This window comes from Pan paniscus, chromosome 21 (genome assembly GCF_029289425.2).
Source record: "Pan paniscus chromosome 21, NHGRI_mPanPan1-v2.0_pri, whole genome shotgun sequence".
In the NCBI taxonomy this organism is placed as follows: Eukaryota; Metazoa; Chordata; class Mammalia; order Primates; family Hominidae; genus Pan; species Pan paniscus.
In genome coordinates, this window is record NC_073270.2 from 5,849,198 (window position 1) to 5,862,376 (window position 13,179).

General features: G+C 42.7%; 1 protein-coding gene across 10 annotated transcripts in view; it reads right to left on the reverse strand.

The window, feature by feature from the left end:
* SLC23A2 (solute carrier family 23 member 2) overlaps positions 1-13,179 on the reverse strand; it is a 215,885-nt gene that overhangs the window by 47,516 nt on the left and 155,190 nt on the right. For 9 of the 10 annotated variants that reach the window (XM_055104516.2, XM_057300790.2, XM_034947319.3 and 6 more), the window contains 2 exons: positions 2,901-3,017; positions 9-166 (listed from right to left, as the gene is read on the reverse strand). In XM_055104516.2, the coding sequence (XP_054960491.1) occupies positions 9-166; positions 2,901-3,017 (275 nt within the window). Of the gene's footprint in view, positions 1-8; positions 167-2,170; positions 2,784-2,900; positions 3,018-13,179 lie in introns of those variants that run through there. The other variant, XM_055104517.2, reaches the window with a different exon arrangement.

A 13,179-nucleotide genomic window follows, 5' to 3' on the forward strand; every position in this document is an offset into this window, starting at 1 on the left:
AATCTCACCTGCATCCAAACGTTGTCTGTAGCAAAGTAGTGATTCCCACACAGAAGAAAATGGTCCCAATGAGCTGGCTGGTGGCCCACTGGTCGTACCCCACACACATGGCATCGGCCAACAGGAAGGGCACTGCGATCGTGCCGCTGAAGCATGTCAGGTAGTGCTGTGGGCAGGAAAAGGGTCAGAGGAGAAACAGTAAACCCTTCCTCATTTATTCTTGATTTCATCCTAATTCTTCTCTCTTATTGTCGTTAAAAAATAGCCCACATAAAGAATCTCCTTGGTTTTTCGACCAAGCCATATTTTTTTCCTTCTTTTTCAGTATTTCTCCTTTGTTGTTAAGACAGTTTCACTCCCATTGCCCTGGACGGAGTGCAATGGTGCCATCTTGGCTCACTGTGACCTCCACCTCCCAGGCTCAAGCAATTCTCCTGCTTCAACCTCCCAAATAGCTGGGATTACAGGGGCGCACCACCACGCCCAGCTTATTTTTGTATTTTTTGTAGCGATGGGTTTTCACCGTGTTGGCCAAGCTGGTGTCAAACACCTGGGCTCAAGCGATCCGCCTGCCTCTCCCTCTCCAAAGTGCTGGGATTACAGGCGTGAGCCACCGCGCCCAGCTGCATTTCTCCTTTTCATTACATTTTATTGTCTTACTACTCACTGTCATTATTACTTATTACTTGGATGAATCCATGCCTCACAAAGGAAACAGTCAATATCAGCACTGGTGATATTTTACTTATGTAATTCTTATTAGAAATATTTGGGTTTCTTCCCCAAAATGCTTTTCTGGCATAAATTGCTAAAACCATAAGGCCTTTCTCCTCTAATCTGTTACCATGATTTGTGATGTGCTGAACTATTCTTGCATGCTTGAAACAAACCCTAGTTAGTCACACTGTATTTTTCTTCCGGGATTTGATTTGCTAATATTTTATGTAGAATTTTGCATCTACATTTCTAGGTTAATTAGTCTATTTCTTTAAAAAAGTTCTTTCATGTCTGGGGATTAAAGTTACATAAGCTTCATAAGTTACATACGCATGGAGTGTTTTCTGTCTTTTTCTGTGAGCTGGCATTGTTTTCGAAAACAAAGAATTCATCTGTTCCAGTCAGGGCAGGGTTAAGGGCATACGGTAGCCATGGGAATCTTCCAGAAAGAACCCCATCCCACTTTCCTTTGGGAGTCCCCCCAACCCCCCGCCACACCTGTAGCCCTGGTAGGATAGTCCCAGCACTCACGACTCACTTCCCTCCTTTCCCCTGTTGACCAGTTCTTATTTCTGTTCTGCAAACTTCCTACTTTTCTTCCAGCAGCTTCCCATTCCTGCCCACGTTAGCCAAACATGCCACATGCAGCCCATGAAGCCCGACTGTAAAGGAGTTTCCTGGGGTGAAATATTCCTGTTCAGGATGTCTCAGGGCTGCTCACAACTTTATGTACTCTGAATCGTCAGGAAGGGCATGATGCAGGCAGGGTTTCCCACTCCTATCTGACCAGGGAAGACTGCTAGGAACATTTATAAGATAAACATTCCAAAAAGTGTGCTTCCTGAATCTGGTTCAGAATGCTCAGCCCCAGGTAGACTAGTTGCCAAGGCCACTCAGCTCCTTTTGCTCTGACTCCTCCCCTACTCAACAGACACCTGCCAGTCGGGGTTACCATGGGCTTTGATACCTGAAACGGGGTGAGGGAAGGGCGGGGCAACTGGAAACTCAACCAAAGTACCCAGCTGTTGGCAGCCCCACCCCAGGGTGAATCAACCTCTCTGGACAATGAGATGGATTTTCTCGGCACCTGAGATACCTTAGGTTGAACTGACCACACGAACTTGAGAAGGGAAAAATGCTAAGTCCGACCTCAGAACAGAGTCCAAGTTAAAACCAAAGCATATTCAGTCCAGCGGTGTGCATCTAAGAAAAGACCCTCCCCACATTGTCCCCTTTCTCCAAAACGTCCCGCGTTCATCCTATGAAAGGGAAAAGGGTGCTGAAGACAGAGGAGGGAAGTATCAAAGACGCCGGAGGCCTCCATCAGCTATGTCACCACCCACCTTGTCCCTGAGCCCGGCTGCCCTCCCCTCCCACTGGAAGCTGCAGCAGACAAAGCTGCTGCTACCGTGGCAATTTTCCCTTCCTTTAAAAAATAAGACTGAAAACCTACCATTTAGGTCCTGGACAACATGGCACTTTTCAGGGTAGCTCCTGTTTCATGGCAGAGGTTACCATGATTTTGGGTGGGTTAACTAGGCCAGGCCAGGAATGGGAGATGAAAATTAATTTCTCTTTTCTCTATTCTTCAACTTTTCTCCTTTCTCTATTCTTCCTTCTTTCTATAACTCTATCTCCTTTCCCTTCCTTTATGTCACTGCTCTTGCTTGTCCCCTGAATATCTTCTTTCTTTTCCCTGGTAATCCATTCTACCTGTTCTTTTCTTCCTCCTGCTGTGATGTCAACAATTCCCATTCATCATTTTTTTTTTGAGACAGGGTCTCACTATGTCAACCAGGCTGAAGTGGAGTGGTGTGATCACAGCTCACTGCAACCTCAACCTCAAGCGATCCTCCTGCCTCAGCCTCTTGAGCAGCTGGGACTGTGGGCACACACCACCACACGTGGCTAATTTTTGTATTTTTTGTAGAGATGGACTTTTGCCATGTTACCCAGGCTGGTCTTGAGCTCCCAGGCTCAAGTGATCTGCCCACCTCAGCCTCCAAAACTGCTAGGATTACAGGCATCAGCCACCATGCTCAGCCCTTACTCATCACTCTTAAAAGAGGAATTTATAAAAGTCTTCAATAAACAAAAACCAAAGTTGAATTTTTAAACAATTCCAGATGGTAGACAATGCAAACACCTGCTGGTAGTTACACATCCTACAGGAACCATCTTACCTGTAGCCCCAGGAATATACACAGGTACCAGGGAGGAACATCTTCTATGGTATAAATCATGTCTGATCGCTGGGGGTCCAGACTGCCAGTGCTATCCAGGGTCTCAGCGAGAGAGCTCTGTGAGCCAGAAGGAGAAAAGAAGGTACTCATTAAACATGAAGACCAGTGTTAGCTCGGCCATGTACAGGCCACTATTACAGAAAAACAACTTTATCAAGTGGCTGCCATTTTCCTGCAGTTTTGAGCCTTGGCTATCTTTGAAGCCAAGTATACTCTTTGGCTCAAGTACAGTCGCCCACCGGGATGGTCAATCCTCAGAATTTGGGGGGTCAGCGTCCTTTGGCAACATCTCATCCCTGAGAACACCAAACTTGCTCAGAGCTTCTCCCCAGGCCTGGGGATCCTCCTGCGTGGACAGAGTGTTCCCAGGTTGAGACAACAAAATGATACCTTGGCACGAGCAGTCCTTGCGTGAGACCCCAGATGAAAAAAATCTTAGAAAATTTTAACCACTTTCAAAGAGACAGCACACTGATCTGCCCCTCCCAGCCCACTTCATCCCTGCAAGTAAAAAGGATCTTTGTACTTTAAAATTCTACACCCTCCTATCCAAACACTATTGCTCAGATAACGTTAGGTGAAAAGAGGAAAATTCTAAAGTATATAAACACGGTGATTTGAATTCTGTTTAAAAAACAAAACATTAAAAATGTATTGATAGTTTAGGTGACAGGTTTTTTCTTCTTTTTCCCCTAACACTAGTAAAAAAAATATTTTAAAACATTAAGTGTGGCATGGTTTTTAAGCAAAAATCATCATAAAGACCAGTCACTTTAGGTTAGAGTCCAGCCTCTTCCAATCACCCCCAGCATCAGTTCTGAACTCATGCAGTATCTGAGCCAAACAGAAAACTCAAGGTAGCCCCGAGTTCCCCAGGAGAACCTCAAAACTGCTCTGGTTTCAAACACCACACAAATAATCTTTTCTTGGAATCTCTACAATCATTTCTTGGAATCCAAGATATGTATCTCATTTTAAGAAATGTTTTATAACCTAGCAAACAAAGTGTTTAACAGGAAACAAAATGAAGAGATATCCACATGGAAAAATGCTGATTCCATGTGTTCCACATGGAGGCAACAGGGGTTTGGGGTTTGGGGCCCAATACCCTTAAACAAAAGAAGGGACACAGTTCACCCTCACCTTCCACAGCCGGAAGGTAAATGTCTGATGGAAGCTGACATCTCATCTAATCCAAATGTAACTGAATATGACCTTTTGGGTAAAACTTTCTCTTCCGTCCTAACAAGGGATACTGGCAAATTTACATTGTGTTGAATTTGTTACAATGGATTATGGATGTCTTTAAAAACTTGTTGGAAGAAATGGTAGAAAAAGTACGTATGTGTCTGAGGGGTGTAGCATGTAGTGATGTACAATAAAGATTAACTCAGCAGGTCTGGGTTGTCCAAACCCTGCACATTTCAAAGAAAGGGTTGACTCTTGCCTGGTACGTGGGGGATAACCTGGGCTCTTGGGGTTTCTGCCTCTTAAACATGTCTTTTTAGGCCCAGTGCAGTGGCTCACACCTGTGGTCCCAGCACCATGGGATGCTAAGGTGTGAGGATCACTTGAGGCCAGGGTTCAAGACCAGCCTGGGCAACATAGTGAGGCCTCTTCTCTAGTTTATACATTTTTTTTTTACCTGAAACTTGGCCACACAGTGTCAGCTTGACCTCTGGAGGGGCTGGTGAGTAATTAAAGTTAGCCACATAGGCAGTCAGCCATACCTATATGACAGATCCCCAGTTAAAAACCCTGGACACCAAGGCTTGGATGAGCTTCCCTGGTTGAATGGGTGTTATCACATATCACTGCTGGGAAAACTGAACACTGCCTGCATGACTCCACTGGGAGAGGATGGCTGCAAGCCTGTGCCTGGTGTCTCCTAGACCCTGCCTATGTGCCTTTTTCCATTGTTGATTTTAATCTGTGTCCTTTCTCTGAAAAAAAAAAAAAAAAACCCCTTAACTGTGAGTAAAACAGCTCTGCTGAATTCTCTGAGTCTTTCTCATAAATCACAGAACCTGATTTGGGAACTTCTGAACTGAGGTCACCATTTTGCTAACATGATGGAATTACAGACCTGGGGCTCACTACACAAAGGTCAGCTCAACAGCACCGCGTTAGCTACAGCCACACAGGTGGTGCGGCTGCTCACAAAGTAACATGACAAAGTATTTCATAACAAAGAGAAATGTCTGAAGACAGAATACATAACCCTATCATACACTAGTACAACCTGTTATACAATAATGTAAGCAACATTTTTCTAACAATTCCAAAACCACTAGTGTTAATTATAAGGCAGATGAAAAGACTTTTTGGCTAGGTGCAGTGGCTCACATCTGTAATTCCAGCACCTGCCAAGGCAGGTAGATCACCTGAGGTCAGGAGTTCAAGATTAGCCTAGCCAACATGGTGAAACCCTGTCTCTACTAAAAATACAAAAATTAGCTGGGCGTGGTGGCGTGCACCTGTAATCCCAGCTATTCCGGAGGCTGAGGCAGGAGAATTGCTTGAACCTAGGAGACAGAGGTTGCAGTGAGCCAAGATCACGCCACTGCACTCTGGCCTGGGCAACAGAGAGAGATTCTGTCAAAAAAAAAAAAAAAAAAAAGCAAGACTTTTCGCATCCAGGCAGAGGTTAAGATGTACACACAGGCACATGTATGCACATGCACACACACAAACTTTTCTTAGTAATGAGGGTAGCCCTACAACTCAGCAACAAAACTAGTGTAAAGGTCCACAACTGGTACTAAAATGATACAGGAGGGGGCTGTGTGGTCAAGCGGATTAGACAACACTGTGAGGCAGACGCTGTGTGGCCCCTCCTGATGACAGAAGGACCAGTCTGGCCATTGTGCACTCTATGCCCTGTGGCGCCACACCCAGTGATCACTGTAAACTATGAGCTATTTTAAATACCGCAAAAACAAAAACCTCTAACAAGGTTTCTGTAAAAGATGACTACATAAATAATTACGTCACTTTACAAAGACTTTCCATCTTATTCTGTGGTCCAAAATAATCTAAAGAACAAAAAAATTGCCTGTGCTCCGAAGACTAGAGTGAACTCAGAACGCTGTTCTCTGCCTGGAGCCTTCTTAACATTTTTAATAACCTTTGCTATCTCCTCTGCGGTTATTTATCTAGTCTAGCACCTTTGGGGTCGATTGTAGTCTCTTTCTCTAGGAAATCATTTCCTCTGCAGCAGAGTCAGCACATATTTTTTATAAAGGGCCATACAGTAAATATTTCAAGCTTTGGGAGCCGCATGGTTCTGTCACTGTAGCATGGATGCAGCCTTAGGCAATAGGTAAACGAAGAAATGTGGCTGTGTTCCAGCAAAACTCTACTGAGAAGAACAGATATTAAACCAAATTTGGCTTGCCAACCCCTGCTGTAGCGTTTTAAACTGATTATCATAAAGTAGCATGTATTATTCTCTTGTACATTTCTCCTTTTTACTACACTAATGTATATGTGTGCTTTCTATTTTTTTTCTCTTGATCAGGGCCACAAAAGATCAATTTTGGCCAGGCATGGTGGCTCATGTCTATAATTCCAGCACTTTGGGAGACTAAGGTCGGCAGACTGCCTGAGCTCAGGAGTTCGAGACCAGTCTGGGCAACAGACAGAGACCCTGTCTCCAAAAGCAAACAAACAAAAATTAGCTGGGTGTGGTGGCACATGCCAGTGATCACCCGCTCAGGAGTCTGAGGTAGGAACATCACCTGAGCCTGAGAGGTTGAGGCTGCAGTGAGCTGTGATCATGCCACTGCACTCCAGCCTAGGCAACAGAGATCTTGTCTCAAAAAAAACAAAACAGTCTCGTAGCTCACGTCTGTAATCCCAGCACTTTGGGAGGCCGAGGCAGGCCAATCACTTGAGGTCAGCCTGGCCAACATGGTGAAACCCTGAAACCCTGTCTCTACTGAAAATACAAAAATTGGCTGGGCGTGGTGGTGCACACCTGTAGTTCCAGCTACTTGGGAGGCTGAGGCAGGAGAATCGCTTCAACCCAGGAGGCGGAGGCTGCAGTGAGCCGAGATCGCGCCACTGCACTCCAGCCTGGGTGACAGAGTGACACTCTGTCTCAAAACCAAAAAACAAAAAACAAAACCAAAAAACAAAAAACCCAAAAAGATCAATTTCATTATTCTTTTCAACAAGCCAGCTTTTGAGTTCTAGTTAAGCATGGTAGATTGACCACATGTGTCTTTTCTTCTAAGTCCTAAAAACAGGAGGAATAAATATGATACTCATCTACAAGGACAAAGCAAAGAGGAGATCAAGAAAAAGAGATTAATTTTTTTTTAATATGGAAATTGTTTGGATGATTTGTGACCAATTTGGGAGAGGGAAGGAATGCACAAGCTGGGTGCTCATAGAAGGATGCTGTGAAGAGGTGGGCTGGCTGACCAGCAGGACCCCAGAAAGTGCTATGCTTGGAAGCACTAGACAGAGTAGCAATGGGGAGAGGACAGGTCTTAACTCCGCAAACTGGTCAGACAGTGTGTTAACTACTGCTATCCTCCTCCTTCAAGAAACAAATATGTATGGTTTGAAGAATATAAACTGGAAAGCCCTCAGGCTGAGGAATACCACACAGCGATCAAGGAAAACAGCAGCAGCAGGATACTCATCTGCTTCCAGAATGCCAGAAACCAGGTCACAGAAGCCAGACTTATACCCACAGGAGACCACACGATTCCTTTCTAGAGAAAGCTGATCAGCCCCAAAGACAAGATAGTGACATCTATAGATCCCACAGAGACAACATGGCTTTCCACCTGGTCACTCAAGGGCAGGCCCACGATTAGATAAACTTCATCACACACGAAGACCTCACAATCCTATCTTTTATTGCCTCCTATCCTGGAACAGTGAAGAAAGACTAAAAAAATGAAGGCAAAGAAACAGAAAATATAATCAATGTAGTATTTTTTAAAAAGCTTAAAAAAAAACTATCTTCAGAAAAATAAAGTTACTTCAATTGTGGGAGACAAAGAATGCTTTTTAAAGACTTTAACCAGTAAACAAAATCAAAAAACAATAAAAGAGGTCTCAGAAATTAAGCACAGGATAGTTTTTAAAAACTCAACAGAAGGGCTGGAAGTCAAAGGTAGCTCTCAAAAATAAGAAAAAGACAAATATAGGTAAGAGTAAGTGTTAAATGTCAGAACAAGGAAAAAAGAATATAGAAATTAACCAAAGAAATAAGAAAAATTTAAGAAATAAAGGACATGTTAACAAATTAGAAGGATACTACAGTATTCAATGGATTAATGAAAAAATGCATTTTGAAAACACAACAAAACAATCATTCTTACTAAGGAAGGCCTTAAAATTCAAACAGACATTTAAGGGAAACTGGAAATAAACATGAGTTTACATAATTTGGCCAGATGGAAAGGAAAAAAAATACAAAAAACTATGAAAGTGTGAGGAGCACAAGGAAGAACAGATAAGCTGCGAAACAGAGTAAGGGTCAGAGACTAGAATGAAAAAGCTCCGTGCTAAGAGGAAAAAAAAGATTAAAGAGAACTGATAGCTGGAGGAGGCAGGCAAAGAACAAACAAAACATGCATAATTGCAGCTCCCAAATCAGAAACCAAAAGAATAGACTGGAATTAATATTTAAAGACACAATTCCTGAGATAATAGCAGCCTCAAAGCTAAATATTGAAAATGCCAGGAAAAACTGGCCCAGAAAAGGAAATACATACGGCTCTTGAGCACGTGTAGAGATGCAGCCTCACTAATGAAAAATCAGGATAAAACTACAGTGACCAACCTAAGCTGAGAGAGATTCTACAAAGTAAACTGGCTTGTACCATGTTACATTAACAATGAAAAATTGTTCCGGATTAAAGGAGACTAAAGATATACCTAAAAAGTGAATGCCTCAACAGCCCCTGATTTGATTCCTGGACCAAAACTTTTAAAATTAATTAATTTATTTATTTATTTTACAATAATGAACATTATTTGGACAACTGAGGAAATGTGAATAAAGCTTGTAGATATTAACTATTTTAAAATTGGGATTAAGTAATAAAATCAATTAGGTATTGTATGACTAATCATTTAATTCATCAGTGTTAAGAATTGTACTGTAGGGACCGGGTGTGGTGGCTCATGCCTGTAATCCCAGCACTTTGGGAGGCCGAAGCAGGTAGATTCCTTGAAGCCAGAGTTCCAGGCCAGCCTGGTCTACATGGCAAAACCCCGTCTCTACTAAAAATAGAAAAATTAGCCAGGTGTGGTGGTGCACGCCTGTGATCCCAGCTACTTGGGAGGCTCAGGCTGAGGTATGAGAATTGCTTGAAACTGGGGGGGCGGAGGTTGCAGTGAGCTGAGATTGTGCCACTGCATTCCAGCCTGAATGACAGAGCAAGACTGTCTCAAAAAACATTGTACTGAAGTTATAAAACAAAGAGAATGTCTTTGTTTTAAGGAAATATACATGCAGTATTTTCCCTAAATAAAGAGGCATTATGTCTGTGAGATTCGAACAGCTCAAAAATAATAATATGCCTACAAGAATGATTAAGAAAGTACAGTAAAATGTTAACATCTGGGGCATCTGTTTGTGTGTACCTATGTGGAAAGTGGTATGGAATATACATACAGGTTGAAAATGCTTGGAACCCGAATGTTTTGGATTTCAGATTTTTTTGGGATTTTGAAATATTTACTGGTTGTGCATCACAATCCCAAAACTCATATCCAAAATGCTCCAATGAGCAAGCATTTCCTTTGAGCATCGTGTCGGTGTTCAAAAAATTTCAGATATTGGAACACTGCAGATTTCAGATCTCAGCTTTAGGACAGTTACTCTACATCAGGTTGCCAGCCGCTGGTTACATAGAATATATAAAGAATGTAGGGGGCACATTTTCAACTTTCTCCATTTTTTGGACGGTTTACTATTAGACAATCATGTTAAAATGAATGTCATTTTTTTTTGGAACGACTAGTCCTTTAACAAAAGATAGCTTAAAGAGAATCCACAGGGATCAAGTCAGAAAAGGTCTCTTTTGTTTTGAGACAGTCTCACTTTGTCACCCAGGTTGGAGTGCAGTAGTGCCATCTTGGCTCACTACAACCTCTGCCTCCAGGATTCAAGCAATTCTCTTGCCTCAGCCTCCCAAGTAGCTGGGATTACAGGCGAATGTCATGAAGCCCGGCTAATTTTTTTTGTATTTTTAGTAGAGACGGGGTTTCACCATGTTGCCCAGGCTAGTCTCAAACTCCTGAGCTCAGGCAATCCACCCACCTTGGCCTCCCAAAGTGCTGGCATTACAGGCATGAGCCACCCACCTGGCCCAAGTCAGAAAAGGTCTCTAACAAAAAAAAGTAGATCTCAAAGTTATAGAAGACAAGTTTATTTTATCTTGTATTTAATATGATAATTGCAACTAGGCATTTGAAACAACGGGCAGCAAAAGGCCCAGTGGCACACAGGGCAGCACATCCAGTGCAGGCTCTTTAATAACCAGCTTACATGCCACTCTGCTCACACTGGGACAATCCGGCTTCCTGAGAGCCTTCCACTACTTTTGGCCGGGTATGGTGGCTCACGCCTGTAATCTGAGCACTTTGGGAGGCCAAGGCGGATAAATCACCTGAGGTCAGGAGTTTGAGACCAGCCTGACCAACATGGTAAATCCCCAACTTTACTAAAAATACAAAAAAAATCAGCCTGGTATGATGGCGTGCGCCTCTGGTCCCAGCTACTCAGGAGGCCGAGGTAGGAGAATCGCTTGAACCAGGGAGGCAGAGATTGTAGCGAGCAGAGACTGGGCCACTCCACTTCAGCCTGGGTGACAGAGTGAGACTCTGTCTCAAGAAAAAAAAAAACAAAAAAAAAAACAGCCCGCTGAGGGTCTGGCTTAATGACTAGCATTTTATTTATTTACTTTTTTTGAGACAGAGTCTCACTCTGTCATACAGGCTGGAGGGCAGTGGTGCCATCTCAGCTCACTGCAACCTCTGCCTCCTGGGTTCAGGTGATTCTCCTGCCTCAGCCTCCCAAGTAGCTGCAACCCAACCACAGGCGTGTGACACCCCTCCTGGCTAATTTTTGTGTCTTTAGTAGAGATGGGGTTTCGCCATGTTGGCCAGGCTGGTCTTGAACTCCTGACCTCAAGTGATCCACCCATCTCGGCCTCCCAAAGTGCTGTGATTGCAGGCATGAGCCACCACGCCCAGCCCAACTAGCACTATTTAATATGTAGCAGCTCTTCTCACTGCCCTCCTCATTTCATAAAGTAAGAAAAATGGCCAGGAAAATATTAAGATACTCCATTTCATTGGTATTCAAGGAAATACAAATGTATCAATGTTTAGACAATGAAAAAATGTTCACCCAAACAGGAAAATAAACATCTAGCATAAATGTGCTAGAGACATTTTTCCTACAACTGGATCCCTCCCATCAGTAAAAGGTAAAGCTAAGCCCCAAAGTGTTAATGCTCATCACTATTTATTTCTAAAGACGATCTCCAGACAGAGAAGGAGGAAGTCTGAAAACATGACAGCCTGGAATCATGGCATAGAGGATTATATGTGGCCCCACCAAGTCTGTGAAGAAGCCCTTTGTTACAAGATGGACCGTGTGAAAGCTGCGGCCCGGCGGTGTGGGATGTGCCTCAGCTGCAGACCGCAGGCACCAATCCACATGCCAAACACCACTGCACTAACCTTTGGGGAGCAGCTTGGAACCCCGCACTTCTGGAATTTCAATATCTCTGCCTGAAACTACTTTAATTAACCTCCATAAAATTTATAATAGCTCCAAGCAGCAGGAAAATAATAACAATATTGGTTGAGAGGCAAAAATGAAATTTCCATATCCCAGACTGGAATTTTGTTTAAAAGGGCATAAAATTTGGTTATTTCAGAATTTCAATACAATTTATTTGTTCTTAATCACTTTAGTGATTACACTGTGAACTCACCATGCTAATACCCAACTCAGGTACTATATTTGTAGGTGTCAACTTCTGGGTGGTCTGTTATTAGAATACATAGTATACACTGTCTACAGTATAATACAGTGGTTCCAGAATAGAATTTCTCATTACATAAATTGTTTAGTTTCTTATTATGTCAGCTGAAAATTAGTAAATTTTCATAGTATAAATAAAACCTGTGTTTAAGATCTATCAAGTAAAACTCAAATGAAAGCCTCAGAGCTGCGATACAATTTGGAAATATCAGATTATCTAACTTCTCATATGTTAGACATCGTGGCAGATACAAAGAAAAAAAGAAATCGGGATATCTGGACCTACTTTATTTTATTTTTATTTATGAATTTATTTATTTATTTTTTTTAGAGACAGGGTCTTACTCTGTCTTCCCAGTTGGAGTACAGAGGCATGATCTTAGCTCACTGTAGCCTCAAACTCTTAGGCTCAAGCAATTCTCCTGCCCCTGAGTAGCTGCTACTATAGGCACACATCACCACACCTGGATAATTATTTCTTTTTTTTTTTTTTTTGTAGAGACAGGATCTTGCTACGTTGCCCAGGCTGGTCTCAAACTCCTGGCCTCAAGCAATCTTCCCGCCTCAGCCTCCCAAAGTATTGAGATTATAGGTGTGAGCCACTGCGCCCAGATTGGAGCCACTTTGGGCAACTTTATCCTGACCTCTATGGTCACAAAGTCTGACCATTCAAGGAGATGGAACGAGGCACAGAGCAAAACAAAAATAAACAAAAAAACCCACAAACACGATTCTCCCCACCTTAGTGTGCCATTTCCATTGGCACACTAAGGTGCCAAAGGTGCTACGGTCAAAACTCAAAGGCATTTTCATAGGCTGCATAAACCACTTGCTGATTTCCCTTATTCTCTTATTTACTGCACATGTATATGTAACAGGCACGATGCTAATAACTTCACATATCATTTCATTCAATCCACAAAACAACCAGATGTTGACATTTTTATTCCCATTTTAGAGACAGGGAACTGAGGCCCAGAGAACTTCTATAATTTCCTCAGTCTGACTCATATCTGCACCCAGACCTGATGCCAGACCTCAAGCTCTTAACCACTTCCCTCTGCCATCTTGGCTGAGGCCTTTTTAAATACCTAGATCCTCCTCTGTGGTTCTCACCTTAAATGCCATTAAAACAATTAAAAAAAAAAAAAAAAACTAGTAACTTCTATTCCCTATGGCTCCTCCTACTTCCCTTAT